This window comes from Uloborus diversus, chromosome 9, assembly GCF_026930045.1.
Source record: "Uloborus diversus isolate 005 chromosome 9, Udiv.v.3.1, whole genome shotgun sequence".
Classification (NCBI taxonomy): domain Eukaryota; kingdom Metazoa; phylum Arthropoda; class Arachnida; order Araneae; family Uloboridae; genus Uloborus; species Uloborus diversus.
Window position 1 is genome coordinate 67,860,492 of NC_072739.1, and position 21,549 is coordinate 67,882,040.

The 21,549-nt window shown below is 32.9% G+C and overlaps 1 protein-coding gene across 1 annotated transcript in view; it reads right to left on the reverse strand.

Moving 5' to 3' along the window:
• The window catches only part of LOC129229234 (gamma-1-syntrophin-like), a 152,182-nt gene extending 131,785 nt beyond the window's left edge, over positions 1–20,397 (reverse strand). Inside the window, exons 1-2 of the mRNA XM_054863498.1 lie at positions 20,067–20,397; positions 12,385–12,546 (exon numbers count right to left, since the gene is read on the reverse strand). Coding sequence (XP_054719473.1) covers positions 12,385–12,546; positions 20,067–20,075 — 171 coding nt within the window. The 5' untranslated portion in view covers positions 20,076–20,397. The remainder of the gene's footprint in view (positions 1–12,384; positions 12,547–20,066) is intronic.
• Between the last annotated feature and the right edge of the window lie 1,152 nt (positions 20,398–21,549).

The window sequence follows — 21,549 nt, forward strand, 5'->3', positions numbered from 1 at the left end:
AACATTTTTTCCCAATTTCAAGCAAATCCCGGAAGGAAGCATTGGGATTTTCTATTAAGATTGCTAGGATATTTAAAGTATACAATATCATACAAACTAAATTTAAGCTCAATCAGTAGTGTAGATCTATGGGGATTTTCCGACTCCGATTACGCCGCAAATCGAGAAGATAGAGTCTCAATGGGGGGATCAATTTTGTGTATTGATCGGGTCCCAATTAATTGGAGGACATTTAAACATAAATGTGTTGCGTTATCCACAATGGAAGCAGAATATATTTCACTTGGTGAAACTGCAAAAGAAATGGTCTGGCTGAAGAGGATAATTGCAGAAATAAGTGAATTAAATATTGAAAACCTCCACCTTAGGGATACAGTCATTTATTGTGATAACGCTTCAACAATTGATTTTTCTAAGTCTCCCATTGAAAATTCCCGTACAAAACACATTGATGTAAGGTACCATTTTTTAAGAAATTTAATTGAGCAAAAGATTTTTTTGATTAAATATGTGAGGACGAATGTAAACATCGCGGAGATTTTCACTAAACCCATATCTAAGAATTGTTTAAATAAGCTTTGTAAAATTATATTTAATTGGGATTAACTTAAAAGAGGGGAGGGGGGGCGTATCAAATTTTTGAACTATTTTTCAAATATATCTTTTGTAAATATAATATGAATGTAGTTAAGTGTTTTTTAATGTATATAATGTGGTTTTTGATGAAATTCCTTCAAGAGGGGGGAACTTGTTGGGCTAAATGCCTTTATTTTTGTTTCTTGAAGGATTTCACCAATATTGTTTAAAAAAAAAAAATTGTAACTTACCTTTTGCCATTCCGGGAAAAACCTTGCACGGGAAATCCCATCCACCTGCCACTGACACTCAAATGTTTGAGTTTGAATCGGAAGTATTCGGAAAATTTGTGGCACGCTATGATTGGTTGCCGCCATTCGGCAGAAGTCGGTAAATTTTCGACAAAGCACATGTCAATCACATAAGATAATCTGTTGAGGTGTTGGGTGCTGAATGTCAAATTAGATAAGAATTGTGCAACCTGCAAGCTGTGTTTTTCCGGGGTTGAGCTGTTCTTGCAAGATGCAAATGAGGTAACGTCACATTGTTACGAGCACGGTCGGATCTGGCAATAAATACTCGGACCGGCCGTAGCTCGATCTCTCTCTCACTGGTCTTTTCGTTTTGTGTTGTTTGTGTATGTGTTCGTCCATGTCCTCATAAAGTTGCTACTGGCCTCTCAGGGGAGGTCGGATTTTTTCCGAATGATTCGTCATTGATGCCCCCAGTTTTGGAAGCGCATGCTGTTATGATGTTCATAAAAATTAAAAGTTATAGTCCAACTTAAGTGGGTTGTTTGGTCTTCAATGCTAAAGAAAAGGAGCGAGTCCATCTTCAATATTTTCCTAGATATGGTGAATTTGACGCCTGAGGTATGAACTGACCTGCGTGCAATTATGGGGAAATTGCGAAGCCGTCCTTCTGCCTGTGTGGAATTCACTGTGGAAAGCCAACAGAACTTTTGACATCTGCATGGACTTACTGTAAGATCCTTTGACTTAGCATAATTTAATATTTTTTGGAGGACTAAACTATTGTAATGTAACTATTTTATAATACATGTTAAATAAATGTTTTCAATGTTAAAAAGTGATTCATGTTTTATTTTCTTCGGGCAGACCACTCCCTCAAAATTCAGTTGGAAATGAGTTGCCTAATTTTCAGCTTAGCTGTAGGCTATTAACTCTATAACATCTAAATATATCCAACAAAGATGCACTCTGGTGTGCAGCTAGTGCATGGGACAGCATATCGAACAAAACTTGAAAAAATGCGTGGCATAAATTAATTCCGCAGACTTTATTTGCTGATGATGAAAGCGAGTCCGAATTCAAAGGATTCAATATCCCGAATGAAAAAGCGCAAATTTCTGAATTGTTGGATTATGCACAGCAGCAAAAGATAGACTTACAAGAATCGGACTTCATTGAAGTGCTCAAATGCGATAACGATGCACCGACAATAAACGAATTAAGTGATGCGGAAATTTTAAAGAACGCATTAAATCCAGAAACCCACAGCACTGATGAGGAGAGTGACTGTGAACAGATTGAAGAAGAGGCAATTTCGACCGAAGATTGAATCAAAACGATAGATGTCGCCATAAAAGGCCTTGAAAAAAGATCGTTTATAGATGAACACAAAATTATGATTGTACATAAAATTCGCGAGAAATTGGTTTCCCATAAACCTAAAATGAAGCAACTATCTTTATTTGATATGATGAAGTAAATTTGTCAATTTTTGTCCGAATCTGTATTGTATTTATAGAAAAACATGTGCCTTTTCACATTTTCCCCCGCAAATATAATTTGAAGAATTGTGTTTCCTTTATATCATGTCATCAGTTTTTTGCATTTTCAAAATAGCAGTACGAAATTAATTTTTATTTTTTTCCAATAAAGTAAGAATTTCTCATTTATTTGTAAGGCTCAGACGTTGTATTTTTGTAAGTAATGTTTATCTTTTTTTGGAATTGTTTTTCGGAGATAACAGATGGCGCTACCGTTCACGATCTAAATTTCTTTGAAATATGTTTAAATTAGTTATTTATGCGAAAGATTCTTATTACAAATTGCTTTTATTATTATTATTTCGTTAGAATACTACTTAATCACAAATTTTTGTCATTTTTGCGATCGATAATTCATAATTTCTATAATTCGGAAATTTCCATAATTTGGAATGGCCATAGTCCCGGCGATTCTAAATTCAAGATGTTATACTGTATATATATAAAAATCTCGTGTCACAATGTTTGTTCGGAGTAAACTCTAAAACTACTTAACCGATTTATATCAAATTTTATACTTATGTGTAATTTGGTCCAACTTAAGAGATAGGATAGTTTTTATAGTTTTTTATTGTAATTTAAATATTAATTATACAATAATAGTACGTACTAATTGTTTAGTTCTAAAAATTCCTAATATATGGCGGTGTAAGTTAATTAATCAATACAACACTAACATCGTTTGACATACTGCGATAACACTACTCTAAAAAACTCCAAATCTTTACTAATTACTTCCGTTGAACGTTTCTGGATTTTACAGGCGTTTATTCACTTCCTGAGAAAATCAACTATCTTTGTCAAAAAATGTCACAAATTGCACAAATGCAGACTTCTCACTGTTTTGAAAAATATTTTTCGCCACCAGTATAAAGATTAACTAAGCATATTTAATAAGTGTATCAGTTTCAGACTAACCTCCCAATTAGAGTGAAAAAACCTTTGGGTTCGGTAGCTTTGCAAGAATTGCAGACGAGTTAGATTCCAGCTACATTCTTGCGAGTCTGGATTAGCTTTCACAGTGATTCACGTAATGCTTTGAGAGCCTTTTTGGAAAAACAGGATGGTGCCAAGCTATTGTATTAATCCTACGTTAATCTGCTTGGAAGGTGCTAGAGACATGACTAGCTTTAACCGAGAAGAATACTGAATTCTTCAAAAAGATTTCTGGATAATTTCCCAAAGATTACTGAATTTCATTTAAAATTTTGACATTTTTAATGTCATTTATTCTTGCGAAGATACGGTTGCAACAGAAAATTGCAGTGGCAATTGCATCGTCAGGCATTGCTTTTTTTAGATGGTTGACAAACAGCACATTCAGCTTTAAAGTTGCCTATGAGACCCATTGATGACAAACCAAACGCAATGTGTAACAACAAAGAAAAAAAAACAAACAAACGTGGAATGGCTGTAGGGTTGCAAATCAGGGCAATTATGATTTGGGATAAGTGTACTATGGTACATGAGTAAAAGCATTTACTCAAAGCACATCATAGGAGTATGCAAGATTTGAAGGCATGGATAAACTTTTCAATGGTACTGTCTTACTACTAACTGGGAGATTTCCGGCAGACAATAACAGTTATTCCGATGAAATTAACGCATGTTTATAACAATTGTTTTTATGGCTAAATATCACGAAACCACGATTGATCACGAACATTTGACAACAAACGCAAAATAATCCATTCACGTAAGTAGTTGGAAACTGTGAAACTGAACTGTATCAAAATAGAGAATGCATCAAATTGCTAGACAATTTCTGCACTGCTGTCAAGACGAGAAGTGAATTGTGAATGAATTTCCGGATAAATTTAATTTCTTTTAGCATAATTGCCTCTGCAAGGGTGCTATTTTGGCAACAAGAAATTTTAATGCAGACGAAATTAACTTTTAGATACAACAGTTGTTGCCCAATAATTTGAAGTCTTTTAAATCAGTTGATACAATTGTTGATCAGAACGAATCGGTAAAGTTTCTAACAGAATTTTAAATTCTCTGGATATACCAGGAATGACAAAGCACAATCTCCAGTTGAAAGTTGGTTCACAAGTTAATCTTCTCTATAATTTAAACCCACCTAGATTATGAAAATATACATGTATCAAAAGGATCACTGGAAATGTTCTTGAAGCAACAATTTTGATGGGAAAGTTTAAAGGAGAAATCATCCTGTTGCAATGCATTCCATTAACATCATCAGAATTCTAATACCGTTTAGAAGGCCTCATTTTCCGCCTCACTTAGCTTTCACGATAACCATAAATAGATCTGATGGCCAAACAATGTATACTTGTGGTTTGGACTTGGAAAATCCCATGAGCCACTACATGTCACCTGCTCACGTGTGGGAAAACCATCAAACCTTTTCGTGTAAACAAATGACAGATTAACCAAAAATATTGTAAACAAATTACTAAAAACATATATTTCAATTTTAAAATTTTTAAATAATTGAAACAATAGTTTGAAATCAATGTTATCTGCCTCATTTATAAAACTTTATTTGTATAGCTTATCAATTTATTTAATATTTGAATCAGGTGTAAACCAACCACTTTTTCACTCATTGACAAGAGCAGTCTTTTGTTCAACTATAACTTTTTGGTTTATCCCAAAATAGGGATGCAACGAATAGTAATTTGGCCGAATACCGAATATTCGGCCATAGTCAAGGCCGAATATTCGGCTATTCGGCCGCCGAATAGTTAACTTGTTTTTGTCTAAAAACAAAGCACAGTTTGTATTGAAAGCACATTTGTGTGCATTAAACAGCTTAAAATACTATATCACACTAGAAAAAAAATGTTTTGGAGTGAATTAATTATTTTTTGAAAGCATTAGTATTATCTTTAACAATATTCGGCCGAATAATTACTAATAGCAGGCACTAAGAGCAATCCTATTCATCTTATGTAAACCTATTTAATTTTCTTTTTAAACTGGTAATCTAAAAAATAAAGAATCTATTCAAATAAGCTTCTTTTTTACCTCCCTTTCATAAGAACTTCCTTTTTCAACATTCCTCATTTACTTTCAAAATCTGTTCTTTTGACTCCCTACCAAAGCTTGTTCTGTATCCTTTCCCCCTTAACCCCTTCTAACTAATGGACTGGTTCTAACTGATAAGGGTTGTAAATGGCAAGAAGGCAGTAGCTCTGTGCAGATCCAGGTTTTGGTTTAATCTGGTATTACATTTTTTTTTACTTTACAAACCTGTTCTTTCAATAGGCTCAATAGTTGTTCTGTCACTACCCTAACCCCTTTCAAAAGAGTGGACTAGTTCTAACTGATAAGAACCCCTTTCAAAAGAGTGGAATAGCTCTAACTGATAAGGGTCAGTAATATTAGTTGCTCTAAGCAAGTATTTTATTCTGTTCTGAGTTCAAAGAAAGCAAAATGGATTTTTCTGTCAATAAAAGAAGTATTGTTTGGAGCATTTTTGAACCTATACCAAATGATTGCACAAAAGCAAGATGTAAATTGTGCAAAAGTATTCTGTCAAGAGGAGGAGTTGGAAAAAAAGCAACTACAAGCTCACTGATGAACCATTTGGCTAAAAAGCATCCAGAAGAATATAATGAAAAAAGCAAAAACCAAACTTGTGATGCAGTTGTGGAAGCAAATATACCATCTACATCTACACCCAGTACAAGTCAAGGCGTAAAAAGGAAGCAAGAAACCATTGATTCACTTTTTGAAAAGAAAAAAAAATGGGACATTAATGACAACCGATCAGTAGAACTGCACACTTTAATTGCGGAAATGATAGCATGCGACAATCAACCATTTAGTTTTGTCGAAGATGAAGGCTTCATTAATTTAATGAAAAAAGCTCAGCCACAGTATAAAATTCCCAGCCGGGAATATTTTAAACAGAAAGTTATTCCTTCTCTTTATGAAGATTGCAAAAAAAAAATTGTAACATTAATATCAGATGCAGAATTCATATCACTAACATCGGATATTTGGACTAGTTCTGTCAGCAATGAAAGTTTCATGAGCTTTACTGCCCACTGGATATCAAAGGATTTTATTTATCATCACGCTGCCCTGGAAGCGAAGCATTTTCCGGGAAGCCATACTGGTGAAGCTATCTGTGATATGGTCAAAACAGTGGTTGACGATTGGAAAATGAATGACAAAATCCACATAGTATTACGTGATGAAGGATCAAATATCAAGAAAGGAGTACGTATTTCAAACTAGAAAAATGAATCCTGCTTTTTACACTCCTTGCATTTGACTGTATGCGATGGTTTAGCATCACAAAGATCAATAAGCGATTTAATTGCTCAAGGAAAAAAGATTGTTAAACATTTCAGTCATTCTCCCTTAGCATGTTCAAGATTGAGAAGCATTCAAGCGAATGAGTTAAAAGTTCCTGAGAAAAAACTAATACAAAGCGTGTCTACTCGATGGAACAGCACATATTACATGCTGGAAAGATTATTAGATCAAAAAAACGCAGTTTCTCTATATGCCTCTAAATTTGGGGATATAAGCAACTTAAGTTCAAATCAGTGGACAGTTTTGGAAAAGGTGCTCCATCTTCTGAAACCATTCGAAGAAATAACAAAACAAATTTCACTATCAAAATCATTTATTTCTGAAGTCATCCCAATACTTACAACATTAAAATTATATTTGGATAAATTAAGCGACTTTTCTGGAGTTGGTACAATGAAGGATACTCTTAGCCAAAGTTTAGAGAAGAGATTTTCATCAATTCAAAACAATGAACACTACTGCATTGCTACAGTGTTAGATCCGAGATTTAAATTATTTTTTTTCAACAAAATTGAAGCAAAAGACACTGAAGTTAAGTCAAAACTTATAGCTATTATGAAAAGTACCACCACTAAACCAGCTGAATTACTGGAGAAAAATATTTCAAGTTCATTCCTTCCAACATCTGAAGCACAAAATTCTTTGTGGGCGTGTTTCAATGAAATTGCAACGCAACCACTAAGTGAAGCCCCAGAAGTAACCTCCACTCAAAATGAAATTGACCGATATCTTTCCCAACCACTTTTGCGAAGAACTGACTGTCCCTTAAAATGGTGGGCGCAAAACACTGAAGCTTATCCTAATCTATCTCAGTTAACCAGGAAATACCTTTCAGCACCAGGAAGCAGTTTATAGTGAACGATTGTTCTCAGAAGCTGGAAACATTTATGAGAAAAAGAGAAATAGACTTTCTCCTGAAAATGCTGAAAAATTATTGTTCTTACATCATAATTTGCGTGCGTATAAAAATAAGTAACTGTTTTATGATAACATATGATAAAATTATGATATGTTCCCAAGTCCCCAAAATTATTTTTTTCAAGTTTCAATTCATTTTTTCCCGCATTTCTTTTTTCTAAGTAATTGTGTAATATTTATGTTTATCATTTTAACCACTTCTCTATCTCTAGTTGTTGTGTCCATTCAATTATTTTTGAAGAAGCCAATCTACACTAATAGTTATTGCTTAATGCCAAGAGGGGCAGTTTCCACCCCCCCCCCCCTTTTTTGTTTAGTGCAAAAAATTCCATTTTTAAGTGATAGAATACTAGGTTAGATTAGAAATACTTGTACTCTAAATGATTTTTATTTTTCTCTCTGCCTTTCTAATTAAAATAATGATGCATTTTGAGATTTCGTAAAGTTTCACGACACTGAATATTTTTGCAATATTTTTTAATTTTTTATTTTCGTTTGTTCTAAAACATCCAAAGAAAACAGTTCCACTTTTGCAATCATAATTTTTTTTTTATTTAGCTGAAATGTAATTTTTCATATGGTGTTTATAAATCAGTGTACTTCTGTTTTTGTATTGATATTTTTTCCCAAAATATGTTTATACCAAAATTTCTGAATCCTTTAGTTAGTTGTATTTTAAAACTTGATAAGTCTTATTTCCTTTATTTTGTAAATATCACATTCACAATTGACCATTACACCTATTCTTGGTCCCTTGATTTAAATTTTTATTTTTAAAATAATGATTTTGTCCCTCTATAATCATGCAATGTTTCTTTTTCCCTTGTGAAGGCTTTAAAAAATGTTCATTATTTGGTTAAAACAATTGAATCTAATTTTTAAACAATCATATCCTATTTTAATATGAAACAGAACTTCATTATCTTTGAAAAAAAAAAAAAAAACTTATTGCAGTGTCAGGATCAGGATTATGCATATGCAATATTTACTGCTAATGAACCAATTGCTCTATGTTATTCAAAATGAAAATTTATTATTTACAATTACTTTTTTTTTCTCATTCATAATCTATTACTTAAAAAATAGCATTGTCACACTGTATATATATTTTTAATGTTTTAGTTGGATTAGTATATAAAAGTGGATTAAAAGACTTTTTTAATTTTTATGTATTAAGTTTAGCTATTATACAAAGTACTAGTAGTTTAGACTTCAGGTCCCTTTTTTCCCTTGCGGCTAATTAAAAATCTGGTTTGAACCTGGACATATCATACTACTGCAGACATTACAAAGGTGGTTTTCAAAATGTTGTAAAAGGAATCTTAATAGTTTATGTCTGGACGAAATTTTGTATTTTAAAGAATAAGAAAAATAAAAGTTTTTTGAGTCTTTTTATTTAAGTTATTCTTAAAGTATGGTTTATCAGTACATTATAATTACTTTAATAAGAAGTATCAACCCTTCCTAATATGCCAGGGGAAAACTATTTTGTGTGGTTTTTTCAGAGGTAATTTTGTAGATATATCTTAGTAACCATTCATTAATGTCCACCATTAAATATGACAATGCACTGGATAATGAACCTGACAATGTGCTAGAGGCTGACTTCATTGAAAATATTCAACAAACATGATGAATACAAATTTAAAGATGTAAAATTTTCAACGAAAAAGTGACAAACAAGCTTTTTTTCAAGTATTCGGCCAAGGCCGAATAGTAAACTAGGTATTCGGCCGAAGCCGAATATTCGGCTGACAGGCCGAATAGGCCGAATATTCGGCCACGGCCGAATATTCGTTGCATCTCTATCCACAGCCATCTTAACACAAGGCCTGCGCGCTCATTCAACATGGCCGCCCGTGAAGGCGGTTTGTTTACATCTCACAATAGCTCCACCGTGAATAAAAATTTAGATTTTTTTATAATCCATTAAAAAAAAACAGTTAATTTTTACATGAAATACTCCGATACATCTCTAAATTAAAAATTTATATCGTTCGAGTTTTAATATCGACACAAATAGTTCTTAAATAGTAAACTAAATTAAAATTCATGCATGACACAATTAAATATTATATTCGCAATAAATATATAGATAATGAATAAAAATGAAAATTTTAATGTGAAAAAAGAAAATGCACTTCAACTTCAAATCATAATGCAAAAGAAAGTACAAAATAAATTTTGCTTACTGTAAATTATAAAATGATTAAGACAGACGGGGAAGATAAACGGGAAGTGCATATTTCTTATTCATAAACTAATAAATATTTTGCATTTTTCACACGAATGATTTACAGTAGTATTGATTTCCTTTGATAAAAATACAGACAAATAAAAGAAAAAAAAATAAGATGGAATAAAATAAACCAATATTTAGCCATATTTCTAACTGTTACAAACAAAAGAAACAACATACATTTTTGACAAAAAAACCACTCCAATACCCAATAATAATTACAAAATATCTGAACAATTGAAACAAACTAAACAATTGGTATAAAAGGACAATACTGATGCATATATTTCAGAGTAAAAAATATAATTAGATTTATCATGAGTTACCTGTGAGTTTTTTTTTTTTTTTTTTTGGAGAAGTTATTCAACAGTATGTTATAAATTGTTTGCATAATATTTCTCAAAATCAAGAAAATGATGTGAGAGCTATAAGCTTGTAATGGTCATGTACCACATTTCTAATGCATTGCTCGCTAATAGTTGTTAAAAGCTTTAATTCATTTTCATTTGCTATGAATTCCTCAAAAAAAAAAAAAAAAAAAAAAATCCACAACATTTAAAAAAAAAATACATTTATACAAATAGAAGCTGGGTTTAAAAGAAAAAGTTGGTGTTTTTCAAAAGTCACGTTTTCATGTATCTATTAAACTGCACTCTTCAGAGAATTCATATTAAAAAGGTCCTTGGAATTTTAGTTACAAAAAATAATCATTTAACAAAGTGAGGGCAAAAAGCTTCGTCATTAAAATCGAAAGTAATAAATGTGTATTACATGAAAAAAACATAAATAAAAATGTGTACCTTTCAATAATAGAGTACAGTACCTTACAGAAATAGAAACTGCTTTAAAAGTTAAAACAGTTGCTCTTTTTAATGAACCGCGATCTAATGTATATATTAAACAGCACTCTTCAGCCAATTCATGTTAAAAAAGTTCCTTGAAACAATAGTTACAAAAAATAATCATAACACAAATTGAGGGCAAAAAAGCTTCGTCATTAAAATCCAAAGTGATAAAAATATGTAGCATGAAAAAACATACATAAAAATTCGTCCCGTACAAGTAAAAAATCCTTAAAATATTATTTAGCAAGTACAGTAAAACTCCTCTAATACGGACACTAACAAGACAAAATTTTTTGTTCGCAATAGAGGGGTGTCCGCATGACAGAGGTTTAATACCTTTTAATTTTACCTTATAATCGAGGAATTAAATACTGTGCACATAGGAGGGGTATCTGTTAGGAGGGATTTTACTGTATTTATTTTTATTATCAATTCTGCTTAAAAACAACCATTGGTAACCACACTTACCTTCTTAACATTTTTTAATCCAACAATAGTAGCTTCAAACATATTTGGAGATGTTAAACATTTCATACGTTAAATTTTCACCACCAAAGTATCTCAACGGCTTATAATGTAAACTTGACGAAACGTAACGATTTAGCACAGTCAAATACAAAGAAAAAAAGAGAAAACATCATTTCAAGTCTCCATAAAGACAGTTGATAACGTATTCACACATTTGGAATAAATATTACTTCGCTATTTGATACTAAAGTTGTGAGATGAAATACAATATTGCATCCGCAACGAGCAGCTACTACGGTCCACAACACTGTTTGAACTAAAGGGATTTTCCCGCTCAACGCCTGCTTGAGGTCACGTGACATCGATTGCGCAATACAGCGCGTAGGCCTGATATATAGAAGGCTGTGCTCTATCCCAAAACCAATATTTGCATCAATGAAACTCAAATAAACAAGGAACTCACTGAAGAGAGTTTCAATGACATATTAAATGTTTTTTTTTTTTTTTGCAGAGTCTTCTGTGGACTAATGACAAACTCTGGTTCCAATACCATATTTTTCGGTTCAATAGAATCCATAAAATTGTTACGGAGAGTGATACACCAGATTTAAAACACCTTTTTAAAATTGCGAATGATGAACTAAGGGAAAAAGTTCTTACTTAACTAAAGTTTTTAATGTCTTTCATATCAATGCCAGTCTGAAGCAGTACCTGAAACTTGGGGGTCTGTGACTGATGTTAGAAAACACAGGTTAAGAGCAAAAGATGGGACTGATGAAGTGGGTACAAATGATATAAGGATTTATGTGCGACTCAATGGTCCCCTGTCTGGATATAAAGGGACCAGAAAGTTTTTAAATGCAGCTTTGATGTCAATGTATGGTACCACTTATCCATCACATTTTAGAAACCCCACAAGAAGCGAGTTAATGAAGTGATTTGTTGTGTCTAAAGTTATCAACAAAATTAATGAAAATACAGCATGCTTGCCTTGCTTCAAGTAAAATTATTTAAAAAAAGAGTCGTTTAATTTTTTTTATAGAAACTAAAGACAAATTTTGCTCTATATATGAATAAAAATTTTATTTTACTTATTTTATTCAGATTTCAATTTATTTTATTTATTTTTCAAAACTGGATATTAACCTATTGCAGAGGTATTTAAAATATTAAATCTGAATTATACAGAACCTTCATTTAAATTAAAAAAACATAATGAAAATAAAATTAAAACAACCGAAACATTTACTCACTTGTGCATCAATACTATCATGTGTTACTCCAACAGAAGTAGATGGTAAACCAACAGGAACCATTTCCTCTTTTTGCAGAATCAAAGTGCTGCTGCTCAGCTGCAATCGCATTGGTTGAGGTCTGCTTTTTCCATCACTAACCATGACCATGCCAACTTTCACCTATTATTGGAATTATATAATTATGTACTGAATAACAGATAAAAAATAATACAGATAAAATTGCCGAGTACTCGGTACTCGGCCAAATTCTGATCAGATACTCGGCCAATACCGAGTAGTTGCAAAAAATTGAATATTGTCCAAGACAGATACTAAAATTTATATTAAAAAAAAGAGCAAGCATTATATTCGGCAATAATTTACTATTAAAATTTATAAGTCAAATTTAAATTTTGAGAATAATGAAGTTTGTAATGCTTCAATGGAATAAATCTTTATTTTAGTGTCCCCAAAGTTAATAAAACTTGTTTTTAAAAAATTATGCAAAAAAAGGCAAGTATAGAAAATATGGAATTTATGTATTAAAAATGGATAGTTGCTACAAACAAAACTTAGTTATTAAAAATATAAAAATACCTTTGCTTAAAAAATTAAAGGAAATAAAACAACGTTAAAAGCACAGTGCAGGAACACTGCAGACACGTGTTCTGGCGTTACAGGGGAATTCCTTTTTCTATGCACAAAATGGGAGCTCGTGGATTTAAAGGCATCCGACAAAAGTTGGATTTTTTTGTTGAATGTCTTTACATTCTTACATGTTATGCACTGAAAAAGACATTCCTTGTAACGGGAGGGGGGGAGGGCAGAAACACGTGTCTGCAGTGTTCCTGCACATTTGTTTTATCTGCTTTTGAAAAAAATGTATGTTTGGCGGACTAGAACTATAACTGATTGGTATACAGTGAAACCCCTCCTAACCGACACCCCTCTTATGCGGACAATTTTTAATTCCCCAGTTCCAATGCAAATAACATCATTAAACTCCTGTCCTGCGGACACCTCTCTATTGCGGACAAAAAAAATTGTCCTGTTAGTGACCGCATTAGAGGGATTTTACTGTAATTTGTTTTAATTCCAACTTGATTAATCATACCTTTTATTTATTTATTTTTAATTTTAAAAATCATTTTTTGGTAAAATTTTTGACAAACAAAATTGTTTATATAATGCATAATTAAATTTCAGCAGGAATTAAGATTTAAAAACTATTATATGGACAAGGAGGTCTATACTACTATTCCAATAAGTTCAAAATTCATCACATGTGTGTCGGTGGTTCTTCTTAAAACATAATTGGTACTTGGTAACTCAGCCGAGTAGTGAAAGGCCGAGTACTCGGTACTCGGCCAAAGTGCTATTCGGTACGTCTCTACATATAGTCAAATAAAGGAACGAGCACTGTTAGCTAAACACGTTAAAAAACGTCGGCTCTCCTCTGATATGCCCCCCTCTTGGCGAGATTTTAATTTTTCGCTCGATACGAAAATCGCCAATAAGGTGATAACTTGGCAACCCTGGTTTTGCAACTTGAACGCTGGAAAGTAGTTTCTCGAAGTCTGTCTTTTTGCACGGGGGTAGGAGGTAGGTGCTCATATGTTCTGCTCTTAGGGAGATTTTAAGTTGAATACTCTAAAATAAAGTTTCAATTCAAACTTTATTTTAGAGTATTCTTTTTCTTGTTGTTTTTTAATGTTAATTTAGTTGAATTTTCTATTTTAATTATGAGTTCGGTTTGTGATGTTGTCCAAATGTATCAATTGAAATTTTTGAATGAATCTTCTTTTTCGTCAGGTCGTCCAACGTTTGGACGTACCGGAGTCCTAAATAGATTTTTTATATTTAAACTAATTGAAAATAAAGAGGTTTTTTTAGAATTTTTAAGGGAAATTGGTTTACTTAAGAATGAAATGTTATGTTCTAGATGTAATTCTGTTATGAAAATTAAAAAAACTAAAAAATGTTCAGATGGGTTAATTTTTTTTTTGTAGAAAGGTTATTGGGGGTGTTGTTTGTGGAAAAGAAGCAACGATCAGGAGTGGGTCATGGTTTAGTTCTAGCAAGTTGAAAATAGAGGAGATTACGAATTTTTGGAAATAATTCGCGAAATTAATTGGGTGGAGTACAAAATACAAGTAAAATAAGGTTGTTTTTTTTTGGAATTTTTTTTGTCAAAACAAACAAAATTTAAATATTTTTGTAAAGTAATGATAATAAAAAATGGGATAATTTCCCTAAGAGCGGAACATATGTGCACTGCCTCACGTGAGGAAGTAAAAGAAAAGTAAAAAAGGTAAGTGAACAGATTTTGAATTATTGTGTTTTTAGTGTGTTTCTGGTAGTTTGTATTTTGGTCTGGTTGGCATTTTTGTAGCACAAAAATGGTGTTAATTTCACGTAAAATCTGTGACTTTATTGTATACTGAACGGAGGAGATCTGTGACTTATATCCGACTGTGATGTATATTAAAAGTCGGAGGGATAACGGACCGAGCGGCAGCGAGGTCCTGGCGAGCCCGAGGTCTCATAGTACTTTCGTAATGAGACCGAGGCAGGGCCGGCGAGCCGAGGTCTCATTACGAAAGTACTATGAGACCGAGGGCTCGTATCCCGGAGAAACAACGGAAAAAAATTAATGCATTAATTTCATTAAATAATTAATGACATAATTTGAATTTTTCCTGTTGGCGCTAAAAAAGCATCGCTAAGAACGATGTATGACATATGACGTCATACATAGTTTTCTTGGCGACGCTTTTTTGGCGCCAACAGGAAAAAGTCGCCAAGAGGGGGGTATATCAGATTTGTTCCAAAACGTCTAAAGTAACTTTAACATTTTAAAGGATTTCTTCATTTTTAGGATTACATACAATGATACTTTTATATGCATGCAGTCCTCCCAAATGAGCCAAGAAATCCAACTTATTTCTAAATTCATATAGAAAAACTAGGAGAGGAGAAAGTTTTGAGATATCAGTGTTTAGTCATAAAAAAAGAACAAAACCCAAGGGCAAAGATATATTCTCTACATTAAAATTCCTTGAAACAAATAGATTTTGAAATATCACAAAACACTATGTAACTCTGTACTACACACTCCGTATGCAAAACGGATGTACTTGGATGGCTGCCAAGGTCATATTACTGACATCATCGCCCTTTATTTTAGCAATGTCTTGAGTTATCCCACTACAAATACATTATTTGTTTTCTGGGCCTTGATGTTTTCATTCACTTTAAAAAAATTATGATCAGTCTTTAATGAACAACCTATATAATCAATTCACCCTGTTAAAATTATTTTTCTGTTGTTCATTATTTTTTACTTTGAAAAGTGAGAGGGAGATGCCCTTTTACTTTTGGAATTGCAGGGTAGTTGCCTGCCTTGCAATTTTTATTGCATTCTAATTTCCATATCTTACTCTTTAATGATTCACTTTCCTCATCAATATTTAGTTTTTAATCTTGATTTATTGAGCAATCACGATTGCTTATTGTTCTCATTCGACTGTTTTTGGCGTCTTTTGATTTTTCCCACCGTCACCCTCCGCACCATCACCGTCGACGGGCTCCTCACGATGCTGCTCCTATAGTGAAAGCCGTCTCCAGGTTGCATCCATGTCCCACATACACACGCATACATAGACAACTACACACACACAAACACAACCACACACATACACCTACACACACATACACACATACAAACACATTACACACAGACACCCACACATTCATGCCTGTACACAGACACATATGCCCTCTACATACACATAACCCCTACACACATACACATAACCCCTACACACAAACACATAACCCCTACACACAAACACATACACCTACATACACACACTCGTGATTGCGAAAAACATAATTTGAATTCAAGATGTCAAAATTCAAATTAATTTTTCTCTTTCTATTTTTGTTTGTTACTATTTGTTAAGCTAATTTTGTGGAACAAATATGAATAGTATTTTCTTTTGAATAAATATCTTTGTAAGTGAAAAGTAAAAATAAAAAATTAACAAAGTAAAATTGCCCAAAAATTGCAGATTACTGCAGAGGCTTTTGTCTTTTTGCCATCCATAAGCTCACTTACTTTGCATTGAAGAAGGTATTCCTTGTAACTCTAAAACACAAGTCTGCAGTAATCTGCAATTTTACAAAGTTAGGATACCAAAGGGTTCAAAACATAGGCGCACATATGCAAAATTATAAGGCGGGGGGGGGGGGCTCAGACATTTTCCCCATGGTTTAGTAGGATATTTTCCCCATGGAAACTGATTTCAATACAGATTACAGTTATTAAAATTTGATATTTTTAATAACTTATTCATTAATGGCTGGAGAAAAAATGTTTTTAGATTTTTGCAAAGAATAAAGTACTAAAAGCAAGCACGTTCTAATTTCTAAGAGGGGGTTTGAGCCCCCACTTGTCCCCCTATATGGGCGTCCATGGTTCAGAAGGATAGGGGTTAAGATTAAGGGACTATGAAATTAGGATAAGGGTTAGGATAAAAAAGTTGGCATCATTCAAACCTAGCTATTTTTCCATAGTTGCCCAAATGCTGTCCTTAGGCACAATTTAAAAAAATTAATGAGGTCACTCATTGCTGCAAAAACAGACGTTACTGCAAATCAGCATAAGCTCTCATAACCTAGCACTCTATCAGCAATTTGTGATAACATGAAGTTAAACAATTTTATTAAAATACGTCCAGTTCAGGAAAGCTCGGTGGTGATGAAATGTTGAACAGAGCTCCCAGGATTGGCTTCATTATTGAAGCTTGAAAAGGCCCGGATTTGCGAACCCGCAGTGCAGGAGGGCCCATGTCCTTAAGGGGCCAAATGGTCCAAGAAATTGACAGAAAAAATTTAAAAAGCTGGCATTAAGACATTAACTTCTCAAATGTACACTGCTGGCCTCTGGGAAGGAGCCATACAGATTTTCTTGCAGGGGGGGGGGCAAAATTTATAGATCTGTGCCCGAGCTTCAACATTGATCATAAAAAATGAGGCTTGCCCTTGCATGATACATGAGGAGTTTACTTTCAAAACAGATTATATCCAATTTTATGTTTTTTGTCAAAACGAAAAAAAAAAACGTTTTACGCACAAACACTAACTTAGAATTTCGAACTTCTCACAATAATTTGGTAGGACAACAAGTGACTGTTGGCATAGGTCTAGGAATTTTTCCTAAATTTTATCTGATCTAAATTGCCAATTTTATTTCGGATACATTCATTTTTGGTGTATAACAGTGGATATCATTCCTTTTGCACAAAAAGAAATATTTTCATCAAAAATAAACTTTATTAGATTGAAACAAAATATTCAACATTTTTTTCACTCTACTTTATTCCTTCCTACTTACTTTATTCTTTTCATTGAACATTTCAGAAAAAAAGGATCTTCGATCTAATTAAGTATGAGTAAGAACAATAAAACCACCCAAGTCAATTCAAATTACGTTGTAGGTATTAATAGATCACAATTAATCAATCACAATTTTTATCATAACCAATCAATTTAATCATTAATTAATCACATTCAATAGTAATATTAATTATTAAATATTAATTTAGTAAATACAATTTGAGGTTGCGCTAGCCTAAATAACAAGATTTGCACAAGGCACAAGGTGCTGCAATTTCTTACTACGAAAGGGTGTATCATGCTTGATTGAAAATGCTTACCCAGTGCTTCACTCTGCAATTTTATTAGTGAACTACTTTTGAATTAGAAGCAGGGGTGCCCACAGGGGGGAATTATGGCGCAAATTGCGCCATCAGAATTTTTGAGGGGGATTTTTGTTTTTTGAAATTGGAATTGTTGGAGGAAACAAAAATATTTAAACTTCTTCAACGAGAAAAAGTAAGTTGCATGATAATACTTTTTTGACCTACTCCTTCAAAATTTAGTAGCTGTGCCTCTTTTAATGAAGACCACCTTAGAGACGGGATGGCAGCAGAGTATGTTGCAAAAAGGTTCTGACGGTTTGATTTCCTTTAAAATTATTATGATTTTTTCTGGAAAGAAAATAATTCTGTATGATGAATGCGTGTGACAACGGTGAAAAAGAGGGGGTCATAAGTGGATAAAATAAAAGTATTTTTTAAATTTTTCTTGTTTTTGTAAGAATTTTGACCATTATGCTCTGGCCTTTCATGGATTCATTAAAAATGAGAAAATCAATAAGAACTAAGTTTTAAAATAACATATTTTATCTTTTGACTGGCCGAATTTGCAAACAAGTTTGAGTTTATGAAGAATTTTTCATTTCATTTTACTTCCATCTTTTGTATCCCTTTTTAAATGATGGTTTTTTAAATTTTACCGTAAGATGATTTTCACCAAACTTTCAAAGATGTTGCACTCCGATGATAGAAGTAGAGCAGTTTGATCTTATGTTAACTATTTTTCATAAATCATTTTTACTTTCTTCTTTATCTCATACATAGAAGAAAGGTTTCTATCCATGAAAATTCTCGAATTTGTGTGCTCAATTGACGAATCAGTTTGACCATTTATTTCCAAAAACAGTCAATATTTGTATGTGTGACCGATTTTTGGTGGTATTTAGGACTTCAAATTCAAAAAAGTTTCAGGAGAGCACCCCCTCACCATCATTAAAAACAGTCTTATATTGTTTTTAGGGCTCAATTTCAAAAAAAAAAAAAACCAAACAAATTCACTGAAAAACCGCGAATTTCTTTCTTCAATTACAATATCAAAATTCATCTGCAGTTGAGTTTCTGGATTTTAAATTTTTAAAAACTACCTGTGGAAGGTCCCTGAATCTCTCACCCAATAATACTGCCAAAGATCGTCAAAAACTACCTTTTTAAAGCTACAAGTTCGAAAATTTTCCTAAGGAACGGATTAAATTTTTGCATAGAAAGCAAGATGAGGGGTTATTGTTTTAAGCTATTTAAATCTCATGATAACCTGGAAATCATGTAAAACTACTTTAGTAGAGTTATAGATACTTAGAACAGCTTACCGGAAGAGGCTGTTATGAGAAAGAAGATGGAAAACTTTAAAAGGGCCATTGATCTTCATTGGAGACTAATAAACTAACTAGCACCAGCTGGGCCAAGAACCTGCTGCTGGTCGGCAGATTTGTATTTGCAACAAAAACATATTTCAAACCCTGACCATACCCTCTCGGCTCTCTCTGAATTTTTTTTCCGGCTACGATATCGCAGTAAAACAGGGAGAGGTGGGGTAACAGAAAAGTATCTCCATAAGGTTTTGTCAGAAAAGCACTTCCGTACATCTCTGTGGCTACCAGTCTTTGAAGCATGAAGTACATTTCTGAGAACTACATTGATATAATGTTTGTGGCCTCAATGAAGGCAGTTTTCCCAATTCACTGGCACAATGTTATTAGAACTAAATATAATTAAGAGTTGCGTTTTAGTAGTTGAAACAAGCAAAGATATTAAAATATATAACATAAAAAAGCAAAGATATAAAAATGCTGGGTATCGAAAGTAATATTCTAAAATTAAGAATTACCTTCAAAGTCAACACAGAAAAGATAAGTTTGCAATAGATGGAACGTTAAAAACAAATGCATCAAAAGTTTAAATTATCTTTAGCATACAATCAATGAATTGAAATGCGAAAAATTTCACTCAAAAATATTTCAATACAAATGCTTGTTTACTTACATGAGCCATTGTTCATAATACACCTACAATAGCAATGTTTTTGAAATATGTCATGATTTCTGGCATGACAGAGTGAAATATTTTAAAAAGTCATGTTTTCCTAATGCGAAAGTAAGTTGCGTAAATAAGAGTTTACCATTTTAATTTCGATTCACAGGTATTTGTATCTGCAATCGAGTAATTTCACCGAGACATTTCTTCGGACAATAGCATAAAAACTTTTCATTGGGATAAAACACATAAATCATCTTTATTAACATTACTTAATTAAATCCCATGGCAAGAAAAGATGTTTACATTTTAAAAATTTTATGGAACTCATGTTGAAAGCACTTTTTCAGTCACACAAAAAAAAAAAAAAAAAAAAAAAAAAAAACATTTTTTTTCATTGTAGTGCATAAAACGAATGAGAAATTTTTAATGTTTTTAACTAATAAAAATTCTCTCTGGAAACAGGAGCAAAATTTTACAGAGCGTGTGCGCTCCCCGTTTTAAGTATTCATAGATTATATATAAATAAAAGAATTTACTCCAGCGACTCCACATTGCTTTGCGGCAGAATGTCGTAACAACTTTGCCCTGTAAATGTCCGAGGGACCAAAAGCGCTTGCTCTGACAGTTGCCTGGTGCCTGGAGGCAGTTGAAGACGGTCTAGGAAGATTGGGTGCCGTAAATTGGGCGCCGCATATTGGGCTCCGAGAACTTTGGGCGACGAGTATTTTGGGCGCTGGGAACTTTGGGCGCCGGGAATTTTAGCGCCGATCACTTTGGCATAGGCGGATTTAGGACTAAGTTCCTGGGGGGGCAGGATTTTTTTTAGCAACATTTTTATTGCCCCCCACCCACTCCCATGTTTTTGTCTTTTTCCTGTGATGCATAAGTCCATGCTTTACTTTTTTGTGTGTTGTTTTCATTAATGTGTGTTTTCATGCCTTTTTGAATTGACCTTAAGAGAGGGAGCTGGTATCTAGAGAATGACGCAGGGCTCCCTATTAAGTGGAAAATAGAATATCTCCAATTTTAGGGAGCCGGGGGTTTCTCCCCCGGAGGAAATTTTGTAAAATGGATATAAAATTCTGCATTTTGAAGCCTTATAAAGGTTAATTGGATAGACTAGAAATTGATAACTAGATTATACAGTTGTACAGTATTGTTCAAACTTTGTAAGAAACAGCCATTTTAAGTTTGAAAGAAAAAATAAACTATAGATTTCTCCTTACAACAACCTTTTTTTAATTATAAGTAGTGCAGAAAACGAAAAGGAATAGAGGTAGTGTATCATTTTTTTTCCTGGCTAAACAGATTAACAATATGCAGCAGCAGTAATTGGAGCCCACTTTGCTTAGGATTTTCAAAGAATTATTTAATTATTTTCAAGGATTCTAAAATAAATAAAATGATTCAACGCACTTCATTTGTACTTTCCAGTCTCTGATATTTTAGTACTTTTGATTGTAAATTTTTATAGTCTTGTTCTAACTTT